General features: G+C 34.3%; 1 protein-coding gene across 2 annotated transcripts; it reads left to right on the forward strand.

The window, feature by feature from the left end:
* The first annotated feature begins 195 nt into the window (after positions 1-195).
* On the forward strand, positions 196-20,854 carry LOC132702191 (fatty-acid amide hydrolase 2-B-like). 2 transcript variants are annotated; one of them, XM_060670691.1, is made up of 9 exons: positions 196-516; positions 566-785; positions 841-1,112; positions 10,156-10,267; positions 10,321-10,481; positions 10,537-10,767; positions 10,824-10,979; positions 20,264-20,443; positions 20,501-20,854. In XM_060670691.1, the coding sequence occupies exons 1-9, from the start codon at positions 346-348 to the stop codon at positions 20,642-20,644; spliced, it is 1,647 nt and encodes a 548-aa protein (XP_060526674.1). In that variant the 5' UTR covers positions 196-345; the 3' UTR covers positions 20,645-20,854. The 2 variants fall into 2 exon arrangements, with proteins under 2 accessions (XP_060526674.1, XP_060526675.1); XM_060670692.1 differs by having other exon boundaries at positions 841-1,058; positions 20,501-20,852.
* The last annotated feature ends 4,619 nt before the right edge of the window (positions 20,855-25,473 follow it).

Here is a 25,473-nt window from a genome sequence, read left to right on the forward strand (position 1 = left end):
GGCCAAATGTGATTGAAATTACTGCACCTACTGTTAAAGGTTTCCATAAAATTATATTTAGAAAATTACTATAATTATATTGAGTTTCTTTTTCGCGATAATCATTTAACGACAAAAGCTCACTTAAATTGAGCGATTATTTATTAAGACATATTGATAGCAAAATCAATGTTCCATTAGATATCACTTTTAACATTTACTAGCCGCGAGACACGTAATGGTTTTTGTTTTTCTGTTCAGTTCCACTGGAAAATATTACCGTAGCCTCTCGGAGTTGCCTCGACACTATTAAATATCTCAGCATTGATTAATTCGACTTCGTAGTCATATTCTTCGTGAACCACTATGGAAATAATCTTCAATATAGTGCTGGTGCTCGCCAGATTCATGAATTTCCTCACCGGCCCCATTTATACTTTAATATATAGGGGTAAAAAGGAAGTAGTGCCTCCGGTAAGAGATCCGCTCCTCAAAATTCCTGCCATCGAGTTGGCTCGAAGGATAAGGTCTAAGGAGGTACGTTATGACTTCCTACTGTTAGTGTTATGCATTGTTGACGTTCCAGATTTCCAGTGAGGAATTATGCAAAGCGTACATTCGCAGGATCAAAGAGGTTAACCCCATTATAAACGCGATTGTGGAGGACCGGTTCGAGGAAGCGATTAAAGACGCAAAAGCGGTAGACGAATATTTAAAAACGACATCTCTATCAGAGTTGGAGATCGAAAAGATCAAACCTTTACTCGGGGTACCGATGACTATAAAAGAAAGCTGTTCTGTGAAGGGTATTTGCGACACCTATTAGTGACTCGGGCAAATTTCTGATTACGCTGTGCTTAGGAATGAGTACCAGCGTGGGAATTGTAAGTAGAATCGGCATGAAAGCGGAAAGAGACGGTGAAGCCGTAGCCATACTGAGATCGTCGGGTGCCATCTTGCTTTTGGTGTCCACCACACCAGAGTTCTGTCTCAGCTGGGAGACGTACAATTTTATTACGGGATGTACGAGAAACCCGTACGACAGCACACGCACAAGCGCCGGCTCCAGTGGCGGGGAAGTATGTAAATTGAAATGCTTTAACGAAGCAAATCACACCTTGACTGTGTACAGGGTGAGTCACAGATGGAGTTAAAGTCCATTATCTCATTGGTTGCACAAAGTTACGAGAAAATGGTAAATGCGAAAGTTAGGATGCACGTTTCAAAATTATTTTTCAATGTTTACCCATTTTTAAATTTTGTTTTGAACTCGTTTTGAAATTCTTCAACATTTTTATTAATGATAATACATACCTATGCCTAATATTTTAATTTTTCTGAAAAAATACTAGTTTTCACACTTGCAAAAGGTGTTCAAAATAACCGAATATCTATATATTATCTATCTATAATAGAATAGAAAAATCTCAATTTTCTTAAATGCCACACCATTTTTTTTTCGAAAAATATTACAAAAACAATATGGCTTTGTTCAGATTAAAAAATGAACAAAAAATGAAAAAAAAATATTAATTACAAATTAACTTATCTTATTGTTAATTGTTATTATGGCGCAACAAATGTTCGAAAATATACCGTTCTACTTGGATACACCTGTTTAGTCTTGGATAGTGTTAGTGTGGGTATTTACCAGATGGATAAAGTTATAAATACCCCGTAAATACCGGGTATCTACCCAAAAAATATGTACCCTTGGGTATTTTTCTTTATAACGTGTAATTCTTTCATAATAATCAAAATAGACAAAGTATTATTGATTTTGGTGCCTAATGCAAGTCGGAAAAAACCAAAAAGGTATCAATGGCAACTCTGGCAACCGCGCAGTGACTGCAAGAGCAAGAGGAATCCCCAAGCGGCCAACTTGTGTTTTTTTTGTTTTTGTTGTTGTTGTGTTGTGTTGTAAATATGCCACGCAAGAAGAGTCCTGTATGGAAATTGTGGATAATTGGTAACAATAAAAACGATACGAAGTGACGGGTTATGTAGGCTTTAAGAGAAAACCTACTAATAATACTAATGTTGACTGACAAGTGTTATTCGAGCTTGAGATACCACGATCGGTCATTTAATTAGGTCAAATAAAAATAAAGTGGTGGACATTATTGACGATACGAACCAAGACCGTTAAGGAAGATGAAAGTGAAGTTCCATATATGAAAACCGAGGACGTTTCTGAGCTAGACATTAATTAGAATTAGATTGGATTTTGTTTTATTTTTACCAAAATATTTATATCTATAATGATTTGCATGTTTTTAAGTTTAAACTGATGTGACCAATAATTTTACTTATGTGTTTGTAGTTGATTTTACGTTTTGGTTTCTAAATTCGGTGACTTTGAGAATACAATGTTCCTTTTTTTTCATGTTATTTGACGTACCTATTGCATTCCAATACCTACTCCAACTCTAAAGTATTTATTATCTACAATAGGCAAATACCGGTATTTGCTAAAATATATTTACCGGGTATTTGGCCATCACTAATCTTGGACGTTTCTTAGTATAAACGGTGTTTTTCTCCTGAACGCGTCCCAACTCTTCTTTTCCACATCTTATTGTATTATAGGGGATTCTCGATGGTTATGCGGAGGAGCTCCATCTTGCTAAAACCATATTTGTTGGATATGCCAAAATATTTAAATAACTAGGACCGTTAAGTAGTTCTCGGAAAAAATATGTTAAAGTGTTTTATTACAGACCGCACATTAAACCTGAACAACTATCGCGGGGTCAAATCTGGCCCCAGCACTTACACTTCTGTGATTACCTGGCAGACGGTTCCTCGCATGACGTTATCGCTCTATGTATTCTCCCACCTAAGTGCATAGTTTAGCATACCATTTAGTAGTAGAGCTTCCGTCGCACTAATCCCAAGTAATTGGGGGTCGAATTTGTAGTTGCGTTAATTTTATTTTTGTCAGAATGGTTCCTAATAGTGATAATGTTCGAATTGTCGGTGTCGCAGTGACATCGGACAATGTGTACAACTTTCTAGACTCTTTAAACGATCCACCTGAGAATGTTGAAGATAATAGTGACAATAATAACAGTGGTACAGACAATGAAAGTGAACCTCTGAACATAATACAGCCTCAGAAATCCATCTAGGTGATGCAGATTACATAAGCGACCAAGTTGAATCAGCATCTGATGAAGAATCGTCTGAAAATTATTATTACGGACGCAACCGATATAAGTTTGCTAAAAATCCTACAGCACCATCAAGCGTTCGCGAACACAATATTTTACGGTCTTCGTATACCTGCCTTCCAATCAAAACCATCTAGTCCAATTGAATCGTGGTGTCTATTGATAACCCTAATATGTTAGTTAGTATTTTAGAGTATACAAATATATACAAATACAAAGTTGCTTAGGCAGACCAATTTTTCGGGCAACAATACAACCAATACATATTATTTGGTAAATGCTTTCGTGTATATGGGCAAAACCATGAACCAAATACTAAAGCTATCCATACCTAATAGATCAGTACTCACTTTAGTGAATCCAATTGCTAATAGTAACAGGAATGTCACTGGTGATAACTGGTTCACTTCATTAGAGCTGGTTAGTAAACTAAAGAAACTTGGACTTACATATGTGGGAACCATGCGTAAAAACAAGAGGGAAATTCCTCCACAATTTCAACCCCATAAACACTACGAAGTTGATAAGTGTCTATTTGGTTTTACTCGAGACAACACAATAGTATCATATGTCGCTAAAAATAATCAAAGCGTGATCATGTTGTCCACCTTGCACCACGACAACTCTGTTAATCAGGAAACTAAACCTGAGATAATGTTTTACAATGAGACGAAAGGAGGTGTTCATGCCCTTGACCAAAAATGTGCCCTTTATCGTTCAGGTCGAAGGTGTTGTCGATGGCTTTTGGTGATTTGGTGCGCTATAATGAATATTGCTATGGCAAATAGTCATATCATTTTTCATCATTTGCTCAGAATGTCATAGGAGAATCTGCAACTCCAATTCACTACAACAAGTCACCTGTACTTCAAGCCAAGAATGCACTAGATAAAAAATCAATTTCTATTGCAATTATATTTCAAAAAAATAAGTGTCCTTTTTTTTGTTTGAGATTTGAATGTCTTTTTCCTCTGTGAAGATAGTATTATAAGAATCCTATTTCCAGAGAATAGACTTTTTGTTCCAATATTTTTTAATATATTTTTTTGTTCTAATGAACGTTTATTTTTGTTTATATAAAATTGAAAGTGTTACTTATGTACTAATATTTTTATTTTCTTGAAATATAAGTGTCTTTTTCTAAATATGTATCTTCTATATACTCATACATTCATCAAGAATAAAAAAAATCACAAATTACGATAATAGTTATGTAAGTATAAATGGGCGATAGTAATTCAGGGTTAAGTGACCAATGGTTTTGGTTTTGCACTTCCTGGATCCAGAATGGATTAACTGTTGAATAATAATGCATGTTATGACGATTGATTGCACCATTACGTCAAAAAGTGACTTCCTCGGAAAACATTATTTTAGGCAAAAAATTTGGATTTGACTATATTCATTACTACCACTGACATCAAACCGTTCCATTAAACACTGAAGAGATTGTCTAATTTGTACACGTCTATTAGGGTACTGCGCCTTGCCAACAAAGTATTTTTTTCCGCCTCACTGAGTATATAAATCATATCGTCTCATAGAGTTTTAGGAAAATCCATACTTAGTTTTTTAATTTAGTAAAACCGCAATAAATTTTCTGAATTTATTTACTCAGTTGTCAGGTAAAATGGGCAACTAATGTTGCAATACTACTAAATATGAAGTATTAAAAATAGGTATTTGACAAACGTAATAAAATTCGTAGGCCATTGTAAGATCTTTCAAAAAAAATAATAATGTCAATGTGCCATTTAAGAAAATAGATATTTTCAATTCAAAATTATCCAAATATATTCGTTTATTTTGAACTCCCTGTAGTATCTAATTCAAATTCCATTGCGTATATCTTTTACGTTATCTTCAAGTGACGCCAATATCAAATATTAGTGATTTGCCATCAAAAGGCATGCCCAAGAGAAAAATTAAAATACTGGAAGAACTATTAGGTTTGGGTAGATTGTTCAGGTTTTGGGTAAGGTTTTCATATAGATTCCTTATCTGTGTTTTCTATACTTTTGAGTTTGTTTCTAATCTTTTTAGTGTTAGCGAATTATTTCTACCAATATCTATCATTAAATACATGTTTTATAACAATTTCTTATACGAAACTCATGTTATTCCGCGATCGGATTGCGAACCATCGGGTTTTGGTTTCTTCCGAATTATAGCGCTTAGAGTTTCTAGTGAAGGATTTCAAAAAGAATTCAAACCCAAATTTGAAAATGGGGTTTTCTATTTAAAAAATTACATTTTTCTTCGTCACACTTTTTTGCGCATCTAACTTTTGTATTTTGTATTTTCTTGTATTTTCTCTTTAGAAACTTTAGAAAGCAATGAGATAATGAGCTTTACTCTATCGTTGACTCACCCTATAGAAGATTTCCATTTATATTTTGTCATCCACCTACAGTTACATATTCGTTAAACTATATCTTTTTTTTTCTTGTTAATTTGGAGTTCGAGAACGATCCGAAAACACAAAATTCCAGACATTTTTCAAATAACTCTCAATGCCAACATTTGTGTCAAAATGTTTCTTCATTATGGTTTCCATGGTAACTAAGCGAGCGTTTGGGATACTTTGTCGTTTCTTGGAAAGTGCAGTATTCAATAAGAGGTTATGAGCCGCATCTAAAGCTTCACTAGCAACAAAAAATAAATATATCTGGGAATCATCGACCTATTAATGATATTTACAAAATTTAAGAAAAGTAGAGAAGTCAGCTGTATAAACTGAGAACAGAATAGGCCCCAGAATACTCCTCTGGGGAACACCCCTCTCCAAAGCATATGACATATGAATGAGTATTTCCTATAACTACCCTTTTTAAAAACCTTTTATCCCGAAGAATATCAGTTTAGCTATAATAAGGAAATGATGCAAGGTGTCCAACGCGTTGTTATAGTCCAAGAAGGTATGAGACAAAAGTTTAATTTAAAATCCACTGCGCTCAATAAATCATCAGTAACGTGAAGCAAGGCAGAAGTAGTGCTGTGAAGAGGTCCAAACAACCAGATTAAGTGTCTGGGAGGATTTTGTTTTCGCATAGGAACTGACGAAGTTGTATAGCTCCAATTTTGTCGATAATCTTTGAGATGGTTGGCACAAAACTGATTGGCCTCAAATCGTAAATGCCACTTGCACACTCTTTACTTGGAATGGATATAACTTTGGCTACTTCCAAGACTCTGGAAAAACCCCGGTCAGCAGACACTTGTTAACAAGGAAAGTGGATGGACTAAATACGGAGTATTCAAAAGAATCGTTTTTATACCAGTATTGTCTGAGCCTTAGTTTTAAAAATAATCAAAGTTTTATTAACGTCCTCAGGGCAAACTTTAGCAAAACGGAATGAATTAGGACGAAATTGTTTATTAATATAATTTGCAGACACAAACCCCGGATAAATACCACCAACAGCTCCAAAAGAAGTAAAAGCACTATTAAAACTATTAGGTTGGTTAGTTTTGGTTAATTCTTAATTCTCTCGTTTAAAGCAATATCTGACTTAAGATGTTTGTATCTCAAACGTGACTTATTTTTATGTTTTATTAAAAGCTTAAGGTAAGGTAAGGTAAGCGAAGGGGCAGGAAGTCTCTTAATTCTAACTGTTTTTAATGGAGCATGAATATCAAATAAATAATTCATATTATTACGTTTTCTAACGGGGTTTCTACTTTATTTTGAGACAAGTACAAATAAACTATTCCCTGTTAACGTCCCTTTAAAAGTTACTGTTCCAATAAATTTATCAGCCAGCATGCAAGAAGAGACCCACACCATTGTACTTTTGGGGCTTGTGTTCTGCAGGAAATATTGATAGCTTTATCAGCTTTATCAGTAAAAATAATGATTTACGTTGGAATATTAAGATACAAATTAACATTGCCTATAGGAATTATCTACTTAAAGTTAAAACAACCCAAGTGAGTTTTGGTCCTATATTAATTTAAAAAAGATCCTCTATATCGATGCCTGACACCCGCGAAGATGGTATCAGTATTCCGGTCCTGCTGAAATAGCTAACGCTTTTGCCAATTATTTTAGTGACTTCTGCCTTGTTCAGTCTTTCCGATGAGTCAGTACTCTAATAATTGAAAAGATTAAAGAATAAAATGTCCTCTGGGCCTGATAGAATACCTTACTTTTTGATTAAATATTGTACAGTTCCATTGTTAAAACCCTTATCTTATTTTAAACTTGCACTTAAGACACATTTTTTTCCTAAATAGGCATCTTTTGCAAGGGCTTTTGACAGGGCAATGTACGAGGGTATTTTCATTAAGGTTAAATACTTAATAAAATGGTTTCCCTAACAAACGAAGTCGCTCAATTTATCTCTCAAGCATTAGATAACCTACTTCAAGCGGATACTTGATACACTGACTTCTCGAAACTTCTCGATAGGGTTGACCATGATAATTTTCTCCACAAACTTACTATCACTATACCTAGCGAATTAATTGTCTTGCCTTTGGATATTATATCTGTTAGATAAGAAAACTTATTAATATTAATATTAATATTAAATTCTACTTTTAAATAATAAACTAGACAAACTATATATATGGAAATCGGGTCATAAAGGACTTTCTTCTTAAGTATAAGTACAAAGGGTGTCCAATTAAAAAAGTAAAGCTACTTTTTTATTCATTTGCGGCCCTCATTTGTTTTTAAGGGTAAGTTTAAAAGATAGAGACAAATTCACACATTTTTTGTAAATAAAATTTTTGCCTAACCAAATGTACCTAATAGGTAATACCGGATAATACCAATTTGCACGATATCTTAATCTTTATGAGAACTGACATAATTGGATTTACAATTTACGATCCAACGAAGGAATGAATTGATGCTCCCAAAGACCTGTATTAACTAAGTTCCCTGGGGTATTAAGGCCCACCATAAACAATAACGTTGCATAAAATATTTATTTAAATTAAAGCATGAAACTGTTATTTTTATTTAAAACCGTTCTCTTGAAAGAACACATAAAAAAAAATGAAATGTAACAAAATATGAAAGAGTTAAACCCATCATTGGGCCTTATTTCCAACCATAGGGGGTAATAAGATCCCCTTTATTTATGTAATGGAAAATAGGCAAATAACATAATCATTACACTCCAAACATGTAACTGCTATTTTGCTTTCGCCGCAGATAACTCAAGACCAGTCCTCATCATGAACGGTATTTGCCGAGCTCCTACTAGGTAAATTCACTGATAACAATACTTGCCTGTAGGTTTTGGACTTTAAATTTCCTGTTGAACTACAGCTTTGGGTGGCAAGAGGTAAATCATAGTTCACATTGGAATCTTCTGAACTTTTCAAATTACGGTCCGCACAAGGATCTTCTGGACGTAGGGGCTTGATTTTCATTTCAACCTTCATTGCTTGGAGGATGAATTCGGGCAAGGAAGATTATCTGATTTGAATGATATCTTTAGACGTTGCTCATTTGAAATCGAACAAAAAATATCTATCGTGACCTCTTGGGCTCTAATTTAATGATTTCTTTCTGTTTATTTGTTTCCCAGCCACCGGGTTCATATCAGGAGTTACAAGAATTTCCGAGAAACTGTTTTCTTTGGAGCAAGTAGGGCGACTCCTTAAAACAGCAATAGACACATTATTTTCTGAGTTTGGAACACTAATATGTGGCTCTGACTCCATGTGAAATATTATCGATGGTCATACATCTTCCCCAAACTGGCGTAAAAACTTCAGAAAATCTGTCTTTGCTGTTTCCTATAAGGGAATTTGTCCCAACAACGCAAAAACTCCTGGTCCCAAAAATGTTCGAAAGAACGGAACACGGGTTTGTCGAGTGATCACGTGTGATATTTGAAGGAAGGCATAATAAGTGAATTCCTAGTTGGTCCGCAGCATAAACAATTGAAATGTCGAGATGTGACGGAGCACCGTCAAATATTAGCAGAACTGGCTGCTGAATAAATTTGGAAAAATGACTGAACCATTCAATAAATAAGCTTCCTTTTGGAGTCATCTTCACTTGAGATCCCGGTGGTAATGCGTCACTAAAAGTTGGTTTCACCCTCTGCCTTTTAAACAATATCATGGGTGGGATAGCATGTCCTAATGCGTTTGCGCATATAACAATCGCACAATTTTCAGAGTGTTTTGGAGCAACCAGGTGGACTCGCTTGTTCCATTTTTTGGCAATGACTATCTGCATCTATTTTCATCCATGTTGTATACCTTTGCCGGTTGATGTCACGGCTAGAAATGCCTTGGTTTTCAATATACTTGCATACACTTCGTCGTAATGCCTTTGGTGTCAACGGAAATCCTATGCCAGAAAATTTAAATTTACTGATTGTCCCCACAATTCTTTTAACAATTTCCAAATGGTTTTTAAAAGTTGCGAAGTGGTATACCACATCTTGTTTCCACATAATGCTGTAATTTTCCTTGCCGCAGAAGCAACAGTGCTGTATAAGTTAATAAGGCTCATTAAATTGAAGTGGTGGGTAACAAGGCCCGACTGATATCTGTCTGGAGCTTATTACCCACATTAAAATCATGTGTAGGATATTTTAATAAAAAAAAAATAAATTTACTATTGAATACTGGCTTAGTAATTGTATTAATGTGTAAACCAAAACTTGATCCTGTTTTTCTAACAAACGGCCTTCAACCATAAATTTTTATAATGTATTATGCATGCACATGGCAAAACAATGAATGATACTAATAGCTAAATCTAAATCTACCGAACTAAATCGTGTGCGCTGGTTTGCGTATTTAATTTAAGTAACAGACCAATGCACAGATGGAGTTATAATACTTAAAATTTCTTTTTTATTGTTAAATGGGTGCATGGCCCTTATTACCTGCGAGGGCCTTATTACCCACAGGCACCGTAGATCAAGTTACGTTATAAATACAAGTTAATTACTACAATGCTGTGGCTGCAAATTAGTATTGGTCCACGAAACTGTTAAGGCAGCGTTATTAATGTTGAGCTGTATCCCAGGGCGCTTTGCTAGGATCGGGAGCCTCTGTCGTCGGTCTTGGATCGGATATTGCAGGGTCCATCAGACTTCCGGCCATGTTTAATGGAGTTTTCGGACATAAACCAACGCCCCGTAAGCGTATATCAACGCTTGTTGCCAATAATCGACTTAATCGCCCGTTTTAGAGGTTACGAGTATTAAAGATCACTATCCCGGCTGCAAGGACGAGAGGTACTGTCTTTACCTAGTCACAGGTCCGATGGCGCGTTATTCTTGCGACCTCAAATTTATTTTTAAAATCTTGGTGGGCAATAAGATGAGTTCGGAGTTGAAACTGGATGAACCGGTAAGGGTGAGTATGAAAAAAGCGGGGCTAAAAATACAGTGTTGCATATTACCAGGTAAACTTAAGAGACTTGAAAGTGTTTTACATGGTGGACTTTGGAAGTGGACTAACTCAGTTTCCAGTAGAGAGCAGTATTAAAAACGCCATCAAGGAGGCGGCAACGCATCTGACCACCACATGCGGTGCCACGCTCGACGAATACAAATTCTGGCACTTCAAAGACGCCATCACGGTCTGCGTCTCCACAGTAATAAATATGCGTGACGTGCCTAATTCGCTGAAATTAGTAGGGGAGTAATCGTAGCGGGTTGACTGTAAATTTATGGGGCTCGATGGTTTCAGGTGAAAGCAAATCTTGCAGTGGAATTAATCAAGTCGATCTGCGGACTTTCAAAGTTTAGCCTTAACATACTGTTTTTCAATTGTCTGCGCTTGATGTACAAATACGTAATCTCGGATTACGTGGTTAAAAACGAAATGTGGCAGACTGCTATCACGGTAAGCAGATCCTTTTGAAGTTTTTGGCAACTGCGCCTTCTTCCCATGCTTCTGCTCTGTATTTTTCCCTGTATTATTAGTTGTAACATGTGGTACCTTCTTCCGCGTATAAAGTGACTCAGATAAGCAAGTTTCCTTGTCTCTGCAGTCTCCACGATCTCTGTTGTTTTATCCATTCGTCTTAATATCTCTGCATTTCTCTAAGCATGCGTCTGTATACCCACATCTCAATAGTCTGGAGTCTGTTTAAGTCGTCTTTGTTCGTTGTCCTAGCGAATTAATTGTCTTGCCTTTGGATCTGTTAGATAATAAAACTTATTATTATTAATATTAATACTAAATTCTACTTTCAAATAATAAACTCGAGTTATTTAAAAAACAGCTGATCTAAATACTGACAAACTATATATAGGGAAATCGGGTCATAAAGGACTTTCTTCTTAAGTAAGTAAAATGACACATTTTTTGAAAACAAAATGTTTGCCTAACAAAATGTACCTAGTAGGTAATACCGGGTAATATCAATTTGCACGATATCTTAATCTTCATGAGAATTGAAATATATTGAAGGACTGAAAAAATATAGCATCTGGCCAATCAGATCTCTAGCCCACAATACTGTTCACATGTTTGTAAATGCTCTAGCTTGTCCTACTCTGGATATTATTTCTCGGGAGTGTGCTTAAGTAGAGTTTAAAATGGTACCCAGGTATTTGAACCCACTTACTCTCTCGACTTACTCATTACTTACTCATTATGAATCTTTTCCGGACATTTGGTTTACTGATGACCATGAATTTTGTGATTATTGGTATTAAGTGCAAGAGGAGTTTCTTCACTACTATTGACAATTTTGTACATCCAAACACCTTTGTATTAAAACATTCGGAGCGAATAATGCTTCCCTTCTTTCCGTTGCATTCCAGAACCCAAACTGGCTTTCTCTAAAGTCTCCTTCAAGCTTGTTGTATTCGCGCTTGTGTATTATTTTTATGTCTTTATTATGAGACTTATGGTGTGCACTGCATTCTCTTCAATTCGACTTTTTCGGAATAGCTACAAATGTTGATAAAGAACAAAGAAAATAAAAAGCTCCTTTTTCTTTAACACTCAATATTTCGTCGATTTATTTGTTGACTTCTTTAGGACTGGGCTGAAATTTAATGAAAACAACAGGTCAAACTATATAACAGACAATTAAAACACAATTACTTACAAAATAAGAGTTTACCACATAGTTGCTCAAAACAATAGTCTACAGTTACGGTAAATGAACTAAGTGACATAACGAAACCAACCGATAAACACTTAGTATACAATTTTTAATAATGGTAAGCAAAATTGGCGCTAACGGGGGTAGCGAAAAAACAATAAAAAAACAATCGATATAAATAATGCCAAAAAGCATAAAAATAACCTACTCCGTGGATCCACGAAGCAAAGCGAATACATTACTCGGTGGCCGCATATTCTATCATTTGTTATTCGACTGAAAAATATTACAGTATATATTGCTTATTTGCTGTATTTAATTGAATTTTTATTTTTGTTAATATGGTACATTTCAAGAAACAGTCGGCCTTTATAATTGTTGACACATTGCAATATTTTAGGATTGCTGTAGTTAAATTCATGTCCTGTTTTTACGTAATGTTCAACCACTGCACTTTTCACTTTTGTGTTGTGTCAAACATTGTTTCAACCACTGTGAAGTCTGTCCAATATAACAGCCTTGACAACCCAAACACGACAATTGATATATGACATTTAAGTTGTATAGTAGAGAGATGGATCTTTAATTCTTGAAAAAAGTGTTAAGACTTTTTCAGTATTATATTTGGAAATTTTTATTTCATTGAATTCTTTAAAAATATTTATGTAACACATCCAAGCGCCTGATTCCTCTGTTGGACCGTCAAATGTGTTGGAGTTATAAATTAATCTCTTAAGTATATATATGTTTTGGGTATATCCATGAAGTTGCTGGAGCTCAGTGCACCTTTCTCCATACCATACTTCCTTAGCCAATCTGACCTTGTTTCTAATTAGTTTATAGTTATTTTTTATATTTGGTTAATTATTTTCCCTTGAATTTCCGCCATTCCTCCATTAAGTCTAATATTTCTTTGGTCATCCATTGTTTTTGCCTGGGCTGTCTTGTCTCGGTTTTTGGTAAGTGTTGGGTTGCTTGTTTCTACTATTGTTATGTCTCCATTTTCTATATGTTTGTCCATATTTTCCCCTTTGTGGTTAGTAATTCTCTCAAGGTCTTTTAATTATGAGACATCTATCTTCTTTTCCCTCTTCATTTTCTTTATTTTCTTTTACCTGACATTGAAAGCTATGAGTGGATTATGGTAGGAAGCTATATCTGCACCTGGGTATGCTTTAACTGACTTTATTGCGTTGCGATACCTGTTTTTCAGAAGGTAGTTAATTTGGTTTCTAATTATGTTATTCACTAAATTTGCTGGTAAAGTTCATGTAAGGAGACGCCTTTTAAGGAGTTTGAAAAAGGTCTTCCTGATTATCATATTTTTTTCTTAGCTAAATGGCGGAGCCTTTCGCCCCTCTCATTTCTTTCTCCGAGTCCAAACTCTCCTAGACAATCTTCCTCATTTCCTTTTCCTACTTTCGAGTTTAAATCTCCAATAACTCTACGCTCTTTACATACGCGTAGGACATTGTCTACCTCATCAAAAAGTCTTCTACTACATCATCAAGTTTATCTGCTGTTGGGGCATATAGCTATACAATATTGAGCTTTCCATATCTTCTAAGCATATAAGCACTCGATATGACAGAGGAACAAAGTTTGTTACAGCCCTGTTAGTATTATCGTCAATTACTATTGTCACTCCATGTCTGTGGTCGTGGTCGTTATTTCCCGACTGGAATATTACCATATTTTCAGTTCGAAAATGTCCCCAGTCTTTCCATCTTGCCACGCTTGTACGTGAGTATATTCAGTTTCAATCCAGCTTCATACAAGGTTCTATGTTTCGATTCTCGTTGCTGACCTGCGATTCTTCGCACCCTTTGGTCATCTAAGGCCTGCCGGGACTGAGAGCCATTTGTGTTTCGTTTTCAGCCATTGTACAAGAGATATCTTTAAGGTAGTGGTTTCTCGTTGCCTAATTCCGTTGATCACTTATTTGTAATTGCTTCGCCAGAAGAATTCTATACCTTGGACGGAGCCGAGGAAATGAAATTTTCTTCTGACAGTTAACTTTATTATAATATTTATTCGCAACAAAATATTATAGAAAGTAATACAAAACTAATAGGCTTATGGTGACAAAAAAGGACTTGAAAACAATTACAAAAAGTGAAGTTCAACCCCTAGATACTGGAAAGCGATGGCAATAACAACAACAAGCAATAAATAAAAAAGTTGTCTACAGTTGGAGTAGTACACAAGGAAAAACAAAAAAGACTAATAAAAATCATAACAAACAAAGAAAGCAAACAACAAATCCCGCTTTACGCAGTGTCGCCTGCTACGCACAATCGTTCTCTTCAGAAACATTTAAAAAGTTTAATGTTATCTGGAGTTCCACAGGGTTGCGTTTTTGGACCTTTATTTTTTTTAATTAATACGTCTATTACTTTAAACTTTGTACCTGCCGGCAGTGCAACAATGAATTCAAAAGTTTATGTAAATTATCATTGGAACATAATCTTAAATAAAGGCAAGTAAGTTTTATTTTATTAATATTATTTCTTTAAATGTTGTTGATCGGCTTGAAATCTTGAAATCATCTTAGACACGGAGCCTAGATTTCGTGAACATGGTACAAAACTAATTCCAAGAGCAATTATTAACTTAAAACTTTTATATTCAAGAAAAGATTTTCTCAATACAATTCTAAAACGTGATCTATACGAAAGCTTAGTCTAGAATTATTGCAGGTAGTCAACCTTCCCCCCTCAAAGTCACTTTTCAATTACGTCATCAGAGTGGCTCACGTAGTAATTTAAGAAATGATAGTGTGTTTTCATTCCTAAATATCATACTTCCTTGTTTAGGAGAAGGCAAGTCTCTCATGGAATTTCATCGCCAGAAAATTCATAAAAGAAACTTTCTTTCAAAAAGCATAAAACAGAATTTAAGGAATATCAACTTTCTGGATAAAAAATTGATAGTAGTAAACCTAATGCAGAGTAATAATTTGTGTGTTTGTGTATAGTTTTTCAATTCCGTCTAATACATTTTCCATCGCTTCTAGTCGTTAAGTAGAATAGCTTTTAAGCTCGCATTCGCCACATTGCAACTCTTTGATTATTTTTGAAATTTAATTTTGGAAAAAAAAGTAATTCATGTAAGACGTTTTAATATTATTATTATTATACATAGCCACGAAGTTGGGTTATATTGTGAAACAGAGTCACTGAATGTAATTTACTACTACTTTCCGTTATTAACCATTTAGATTTTTTTTAATTATATGAAACTGGATCCTGGACCTTTGACATTGGACCTTTTTGATTAAAAACCAAAACCTAGGCCGCATACGGTATCACAAAAATTAATGTGACCTAAAACCAACAAATCAGTCAACCTTATTTTAAGCGTTTTTGAGTTTATATACGTTTTTTTTTTTAAATTGTTCATTTACAGAGTAAATTATTAGCCCTAAAATAAAATTCCTAAAAAATATGGCTAATTGGTTTAGATGATATTGTAGACCTCACCATTTGGGTATTTTTGTATTTTTGCATATACGTAGGCTGTTCGAGATATTTGAAAAAATCGAAAACGAAATCACTATTTCTCGCCCACAATGTAGACGCGATGACGTCATGTATTATTACGACTGCAAGGTTTTAAAAAAGCTTTTTCTCGAAAACCATTTACTCAATTGGGAAAATTCATATACCAGAAAACGAGAGAGACAAGCGTGTGCCGTTTATAGGCAAAAAATCTGAAAGATCCTACAAATTTCCGTTTTTGTAGTTAAATTATCGGCGAAAAAAATATATAAATAAATATCATTTTAAATCGCAATTACCAATACAAATTTTAATATATACCAATGTTTGCCGTGACATTGAAATTCGGAGAGTACGTGAAAGACACTTTATACAAAGTGTAATAAAATGACAAGAAACCCCCAATTACGAAGCTGCTTCACGCTACGAGACGAGATTTCGAAAGCATTCTTGTTTTTAATGACTTTCCCAAAAAATGTATGTTTGCATACAACATAACAAATCTAGTTTTTTTTCTACTTCTACTCTTCTACTCTACTCTACTCTTTACTTTTCTACCAGTGTGAAACGCATCACTCTGTTTACCAAATATCATTACGGAAGATTCTTTCGCATTAATTTCTAAATTATGATTATTTCAAAACTGTTTTAAACTTTCTAAATCTTCGTTTAATAATATTTGAGCCTTATTGTGAGTTGACGGAAAAAATAAAACTTAAAGTTGTGTATCATCCGCATAAAGGTGTACATTGTAAAATCGCAAACAAGATGTTATGTCACACAACATTCTTAAACTCAACGTATTGAAGCCTGTTACTGCGTAATCTGGAAAAACCAACAAAATGTAAAATTGCAAGTAACAACTCTTGGTTTAATCTATCGAAGGCTTTAGATTAATCAAATTTGCATTAGGGACATCGCTTGACCTTTATCATGCGATGTTATGTCATCCGTGATATTTAGTAATAGGGTCGTATTGGACCAGACTGGTATGAAGAAGTATATTTCTGCAGATGCATTGCAATGACCTGAGGTCACTAAAATCTAAGATTTCGGACTTTATTGGGAATGGAATCGAGTTTTGTCATAAAAAAGGAAACTTGTGCCCCCTCCGCCACGCTTACATACGTGGAGATAACCGAAGTTGAATAATTAGAAATTAGATTGACTTTGTTCTCATAAACAAACGGTTTCCTGCTTATTCGGGTGCCGATGTCTGGCCTGATCATAGTCCACTCATAGCTAACGTAAACTTTAAATTTGCGAAGATTCAACATAAGTCTAATAAAAGGTCGTTAGTAGGAACATATACGCTAACATTATAAATGATGGATTGAGAAACACCTTATATTATTGAATAAATTGTACATGGAATTAAATCAACAATTGTAGACGTAAAGATATATATTGTACCAAAGAGCAGAAAGCATAAAAAGCAGGAGTGGATAACTAGCGAGATTTTGGATTTGATCGAAGTCCGGAGGCAATATAAGATCCGATTAGATTAACCTATGTATACCAAAATTCAACTAGAGATCCGGGTTAAGATTAGAAGAGCAAATGAACAGAAGAACGCTGAGATGATGTTAAAGCTTTACAGAACAAAGGGGAGCAGTTTGGCTTACATAAGAAAGTCAAAGAAATATCACACATATATCGGAAGTAGAATAAATCTAGAAAATGAAATGAGCAAAACGAGTACATAACATAAGAAGAAGGGCTGTCGAGAATATGGAAGAATTACGGCTTCAATATTTTCAAAGAAGATAGACCACCCCAAGCTTGTAAGCTCCCAACCGAGGGCCTATCTGTCCACTCAACACTGCAAAAGTTCATAAAGGGCAGGGTCCACAGGACATTAAGATTGAGGCCTTAAAGTTATTGGATGATAAAAATATGAACATCTTGATGGAATTATTAAATCATATTTACGATACAGGTCACATCCCTTCAGAATGACAGTCAACATTTATAAAGATCCCGAAGACTTCCAACTCCGTGAAATGTCAAGACCACCGCTTAATTAGTTTAATGAGTCGTCTTCTGAAACTGCAACTTCGAGTCCTCCACACCAGAATATTCAAAAAGTTGTGAAGTTCGAGTTTAAAGGTGGCCTCGGTACAAGAGAAGCTGTATTCTTTATGAACAACTTAGTACAGAATTGCCTGGATCGACGTAAGGGTGTGCACCTATTATTTGTCACACATGATGTATGTATGTAAGATATTTGGATAATCGAAAATCTGTATTGGAGTCAAACATTTCGAATCAGACTGGAGGGGAGGCTATTACAGAGGAGTGTGAAATACACCAAGGCGTTTGCCAAGGATGCATCCTGTCACCCATATTGTTTAACTTGTATGTAGAAAGCATATTCGCGGATGTTTGTATGAAATTGACTGTGCAACTAAAGTAAATGACATTCCAAGCAATAACCTGCGTTCTGCCGATCACACTGTCGTAATTGCTGATAACACCGAAAAAGTAGAGGCTTGAAAAACAGATGATCAGTAGTAGACATCCAGCAAAGAAACCAATTAATATTAATAATGAATCGATGCATGCCGAATCCAACAGGCAAGAAAAGCATTTATTAAGTTCAAACGATTCTTCTGTAATCAGTCTTTCGTTTAAGATCCGTTATAGAATGGTACAGTGTGCAGTGCAGTGGTGATATTACTTTATGGTATGGTTTTGAGGGTCCAGCCCTTAAAAATAGGCTCGAGGCATTCGAAATGTGGTCACTAAGGAGAATGCTCCGAATCTCATGGTTGGAGTGATTAAAAAGTGAAGTAATTAAAAAACGTAACATTAGCTACATCGGCTACATACTCAGAGAGGCAAAGTACAAAATATCGCAGTTAATTCTACAAGGAAAGATCGAGGGTAGGAAAGGTGTCGGTCGTAATTGGGCAGGAATAAATAAGACTGATGAGCTTTGTCAGGCTGCTATCAGGAGAACGTTGTCTTTGAAATATCCGAAAACGCACTACGTGTAGGGCATGTCAAGAAGAAGATGGAGTGGAATTACTTTCGACATCTTCCGCTTGTCCAGAAACAATTCATCTAATACAAAGGAATTGACAACATACGGGAAAAATTCTCGTACAGCTCAAAAGGATCAAATTTGATTGCAAAAAGATAACAAAAAGTTTCTAACATTCGTTTGGGTCTCTCAAAAGTTGTATTTCACTATAATTCCTTTTGTGTACATATTTAGGTCATTAAGTTTTTTTCAAAAAGTCTTTGAACTATTTAAATTAGTGGTCAAGCAGTGTTAGATATATTTGTTAGGTGTTTTTTGTGCGAGTTCCAGTCTGCGCCACTCTTAGTTTTTCTAAACTTACTGAAAGCCTTATTTTTTAATCAGTGATAGTGGAAGGAATTAAAGATAAGGAAATGTCTAAATAAAGGGTTAATTAGGTAGAAACGAAAATTAAATCTTGCACGTTCTCATTCACCTCACCCACAGGCGTCAGACAAAAGTCTATTAAGAAAACATATTGATTAATCATATTTACAATGTGATATCTTCAAATTAATTAATTAAATTCAAATAATTTTGTGGTGCTGATACTTCTGATATGTCTAACTCCATATACCAGCCTAAGACAGCAGTTTTAAACTTGTTTCCTACGATAGTTATCTATATTATCTAGACAAGGCATCAATACACAATTAATTGTAGGTTACTGAATGCAACATTTAACTTGATTGTAATGTGCGCTCTAAAGATTTTCCGAGAATCGGATGAAAGTCCTAAACAATTACAACAACTGCAAAAAGGCAAAACAGCGTTCTTGATACGAAATTTTACATTATCAATTATAAATATTATCCCTGAAGACTTATTATTATTTAAATCAAATTTAATAATGTTGCTTGTTTCTCAGAAAATAAAAGTTCAGTTCAATGTCATCGGCATCAAGATGATAATCACAAGACTGTAATGATGTTGCAAACCTGGATATAAAACTCGCAAACAGAAGTGAACCTAAAATATTACCCTGGGGTACTCCCTTGTAAACAGCCAAAAGCCTAAAGGTTGACTCGTTAAGTATTACATTTTGTGTTCTGTCATTTAAAACAGATGTAACGAAGAATTGAAATCAGGATTTGATAATTTATAATGTCAAAAGCTCTGCTAAAATCAAGTAAAACCAAGGCAATAATTGTGTTATCATCATCAGCCTTAAAAACATAATCTATTACATCTGCAGGAGAGCTTTCACAACTATAATCAGATCTAAAACCGGATTGTCTCGGGTAAATATTGAGAAATGCTCTCATTTGCTTGAACATTATTTTCTCCAGGCTCTTAGATTCAGAATACTAATAGAACGCAAACCATCAAACTCAATAATTTTAACTGGGGTACGACTTGTGCGTGTTTACCTACGAAGTGAAATTACCTATTAGATAAAACGTTTTATTTTGTTTTTTAAGAATGTGGTGTTTAGAACATTTAGCCCCCTCAAGTGTGGATCTGGGATCAAAATGATAAAGTTTATCTTAAATTTGATTTGAAAAATTGTCGAAACTCCGCGGTAACAAAATACTTCATAATTTAGGAAAAACTTGGTGAAAATGGTGTGCTCATACTACCTTCGTTCGTGGCATCTGCCCAGAGACATCATCAATTCTATTTCAAACCGGCCTTCGGATACCTTATAATAGCCAACGCCTTGGGGCTACCTTCCACGAGTGTACCGTGTGGACTTGACCACCATGACATGCCGATTGGATTTCAGGTGAATCTAAAACGGAAGAAGATCCTTATGTGCATATTAACGAAGGTATTTTATTAGGTCATGGCAGCCCCTGGACAAGACAGGTTGTGTCTAGCAGTGGCGGAAGAATTGGAGCGATACTTCGGGGGATGGGTACCTCCTAACGAACTGACCATCAAAGTTTTTGGAGGGGATAAGTCTGACCAACAAGAGAAATACTGAGTGCATTTTTTTTCTTTCATATAAATTATGATCCGATTTGTGGAGTTCCTAAAAGCTCAGCTTGTTTTCGATAAAGTATAGAATTATAAAACTTGGTTTAAAAAAATTTCATAGTTTTTTTTTGAAAATGCCATTGAATTCAGTAAGTAGTAACAATTGACCTGAGGTGGCTTTTACTTGATGAAAATCCATTTATCAAAATAAATAAGAATGGGCAAGATTCGTGAAAAGATGTACTGGGTGTTACTACTTAAAATAAATAAGAACTAAAAGTTCAGATTTTCACGAAATTATATATTATGACATGACAATTGTTTCGACAACACCGTGTCTTTATCAAATGTTGATAAAGACACGATGTTGTCGAAACAATTGTCATGTCATAATATATAATTTCGTGAAAATCTGAACTTTTAGTTCTTATTTATTTTAAGTAGTAACACCCAGTACATCTTTTCACGAATCTTGCCCATTCTTAAGATATTATTATATTTGTTTACTATTATTATTGTTATTTGTATTATGTGTCTAATTAAAGCTTATAATAGTTTACTCTCTTTGCCTGAAGTTTATTATTTATAACAATTTATCTATCGAACATTTTTAAATCTTAACAAACTGCATATCATTATCAACAACTTTTAAATATTTTTTGTCCACAAGACTAAAATAAGACTTTCCCTATGTCAGTTCCTATAATCCATATTGGATGTCAAAGTTAATTGTTAAATTCATAATTTGTATCCTTCAAAAAAAGTTTCAAACCAAAATTTTGAAAGACAAAAAATGTTGGTCATACCACCCACCTGACTACAAAAAATTTTCTTTATTTTTATCTGTATGTACACTACCCGGTATATTAATCAGCGTTCAAATTAAAAATCGTGGGAAGTCCTAGACTTATTCATGTGACAGAGACGAAAGGCAGTACGCAAGGTGTAAATAATACTCCAAATGGTATTCAAAACTAAGATAATAGAACTTCTTCACTGCAGTCCTCATTTCATCGTACGGAATTATTACAATCTTGAAAACCAGTAGCTACAATTAGTAGTAAAGTTTACTACAAGCGTAGAAATGTTTTGCATAATTCGTATTGGATATAATTACTTAAATATTGACCGGTGACCTCTATCTTATATAACTAGTTGGTTATTTGAACGTATATTTCATTCATATTTGAATTACACCGTACAAGTGGTTTTAAATAATATATGACAAATTGAAAGCACGAATTGAATTGAATTATTAACAATCCACATTAAAAAGAAGCCACCGTGCTAACTATTAATTTTCAACTACGACAAATAACGGTGAGTACTTGTATCTCTGTTGTTTCCGCAAAAACGATATATACAAGGCGCAATGTAAAAATAAAAAAATTCTGAAACTGAACTGAGGTGGCTTTTACTTGATGAAAATCCATTTATCAAAATAAATAAGAACAAAAAGTTCAGATTTTCACGAAATTATATATTATGACATGACAATTGTTTCGACAACACCAAACAACAAATGTAATATTTACAAACTACCTGCTACTATATATACCGAAAAATGACCATAAAACCTTAATTAATGTGGTTACGAGAATTTAAGTTCAATAAAGGAGAGGTATTTAAATCTAATTGATCGTTAAGCAATACATTTGAATGTCTAATATTGTTAATCTCCATGGCTTCCAATAAATTTTCTACTTTTTGTGGCTCTGTGTAATATATCAAAATTGTCGTCAAATATGTGTTTTTCTGTGTTTAAGTGTGTAGAATAATTGGAATCTAGACTATTGTTTTTAAACGCTCTTATATGTTCGTTAATGCGTTTCTTGAAGGATCTACCTGTTTGTCCAATATTTATTTTAGGAAAAGATCCACATTTCAACCTGTAGACTCCTGATTTTTGGGATTGTGAACAATTCGATTTATTGTCTTTTAAATATTTTCCTATTGTGTTGTTAGTTCTGAAAGCTATTTTTGAACCACATTTTGACAAATGTTTTGAAACTTTTTCGCTAGGTTCTCCTATGTATGTAATTGTTTTAAATTGTTCGTGTTCTATATTTGGTTTCGGATAAATAGAGTTTACTGTTGTCTGTATTTGTTTTTTATTTATAATTTTATCTATATTGGACGGATTGTAGCCGTTGTTCAGTGCTATTTGTTTAATGATATTAAGTTCTTTGTTGTAATTTTCTGTTGAGAGTGGCGTATTAAGAAGTCTGTGTATAAAAGAGTTAAATGCAGCCATTTTGTGTGTATAAGGGTGATTTGAGCTGTTATGTATGACTGTGTCCGTGTGTGAAGGTTTATGATATATTGAAAAATCTAATTTGTTTTGCACTTTCGTAATAGTTAAGTCTAAAAAATTAATAGAGTTATCCTGTTCAATCTCGATAGTGAATTTTATACGATTATGTATTGAGTTAATGTAATTTAAAAAAGAATTTGATTGTCTTTCCATTCCAACAAAGCAAGCAGACATCAACCATGCATATCTACCACCATAGAAAGCTTTTACCTAAAGGATGTTCTAGTATAATAATTTCCAAATTGTCCATAAAAATCTCAGGTAACAAAGGACTAAGTGGGTTTCCCATAATCAAACCTTCTTTAGAGATATAAATCTGTCCATTAAATTCAAAATAATTTTGGTGTAAAAATACTATTAAACAATCTAATAAATCTTGTTTCACTTGAATTTAATGGACAGATTTATATCTCTAAAGAAGGTTTGATAATGGGAAACCCACTTAGTCCTTTGTTAGCCGAGATTTTTATGGATAATTTAGAAAATGTCATACTAGAACATCCTTTAAGTAAAAGTTTTTTATGGTGGTATAGATATGTGGACGATGTCTTAGCTTGCTTTGTTGGAACGGACTGACAATTGAATTCTTTTTTAAATTACATTAACTCAATACATAATCGTATAAAATTCACTATCGAGATTGAACAGGATAACTCTATTAATTTTTTAGACTTAACTGTTACGAAAGTGCAAAACAATTTAGAATTTTCAATATATCATAAACCTTCATACACGGACACAGTCATACATAACAGCTCAAATCACTCTTATACACACAAAATGGCTGCATTTAACTCTTTTATACACAGACTTCTTAATTCGCCACTCTCAACAGAAAATTACAACAAAGAACTTAATATCATTAAACAAATAGCACTGATCAACGGCTACAATCCGTCCATTATAGATAAAATTATAAATAAAAAACAAATACAGACAACAGTAAACTCTGTTTACCTAGCGAAAAAGTTTCAAAACATTTGTCAAAATGTGGTTTAAAAATAGCTTTCAGAACTAACAACACAATAGGAAAATATTTAAAAAACAATAAATCGAAATGTCCAAAATCCCAAAAATCAGGAGTCTACAGGTTGAAATGTGGATCTTGTCCTAAAATTTATATTAGACAAACACGTAGATCCTTCAAGAAACGCATTAACGAACATATAAGAGCGTTTAAAATCACTAGTCTAGATTCTAATTATAACACAGAAAAACACATGTTTGACGACAATTTTGATATTTTACATACAGCCACAAAAAGTAGAAAATTAAATTTATTGGAAGCCATGGAGATTAACAAAATGAGACATTCAAATGTATTGCTTAACGATCAATTAGACTTAAATACCTCTCCTTTATTGAACTTAAATTCTGGCAACAACATTAATTATGGTTTTATGGTCATTTTTCCCTATATATACTAGCAGGTAGTTTGTAAATATTACATTTGATAATGACACGGTGTTGTCGAAACAATTGTCATGTCATAATATATAATTTCGTGAAAATCTGAACTTTTAGTTCTTATTTATTTTGAAAAAAATTCTAGGAGAAATTCGTTCATTTCCACACAACATTCTACGTGAAATAAATATTTATCTCCTGCTGTTATGTTATCTTTTAGAAGAACTTTGCTGAAAGCCAAGCGGAAGTGATGGTCATTCATCTCACAGTTTTATAGGAACTTGTCATCTCAATTCAGATGTCCGAACATAATACGCGTCGGCGCCCCTAGCTTTAAGTGGTCGATATTTGTCCATATTTCGTTTTCGGTGTTTGGAATGTTTCTTTTTCACTCCGATTATTTATCAGTCTAACCTAAAACGTTAATATTGTAGACCCATGGTATGGTATTGGTATTTTTACGAATTGAACGAAACGCGAACCGGCGAGGATAGTCTAGCTTCATAGAAACACTGGTTAAGTCGAATTTTAAGTAACTTCGAGTGATGATATAAGGACCGCGATTAGTGCAGTGCTACATACAGGCTACTGTAACACTTTTTACAAAACTTCTGGATTCCTCTTGCTTCGGTTTTTGCGTCGAACTTTCGCCAATCATCCTGTTGACTTCTTTAGAGCTTAATTGCAACCGGCTTGCATTCTACTCTGTACCTGCTTACATAATGTTTGAAGGGGGCGGAGCTAAATGAGTGACAGGTAAAGATCTGAGTCGCGGTTAAGATTGTTAGGTTGCTTATAGACTCTCGGATTCTTCGTTTGTAGAAGAATTGATTACATGCAAGAATTTAAGTTTTATCGAATATTATTTTATTTCCGGTGTCGTGATTGTGTTCGGCCACTGCTGATGAGTTTATTTGTCTTAGTCTTAAAGCTCTTTCATATTCTTGGAACCTAGTTGATATTTTTCGTCCGGTCTCTCCAATGTATTTTGCCGCATATGCATGGAACGCTGTAATGTTGAAGTGATAAATCTGTTTTTAACGTTATATTTCTTTGAAACTTTTGATGTGTGGTCAGTGATGTTTTGAATGTAAGGAAGGACAACAATGGCATGT

The sequence above is a fragment of the Cylas formicarius genome, unplaced genomic scaffold, assembly GCF_029955315.1.
Source record: "Cylas formicarius isolate icCylForm1 unplaced genomic scaffold, icCylForm1.1 PGA_scaffold_5__7_contigs__length_24384050, whole genome shotgun sequence".
In the NCBI taxonomy this organism is placed as follows: domain Eukaryota; kingdom Metazoa; phylum Arthropoda; class Insecta; order Coleoptera; family Brentidae; genus Cylas; species Cylas formicarius.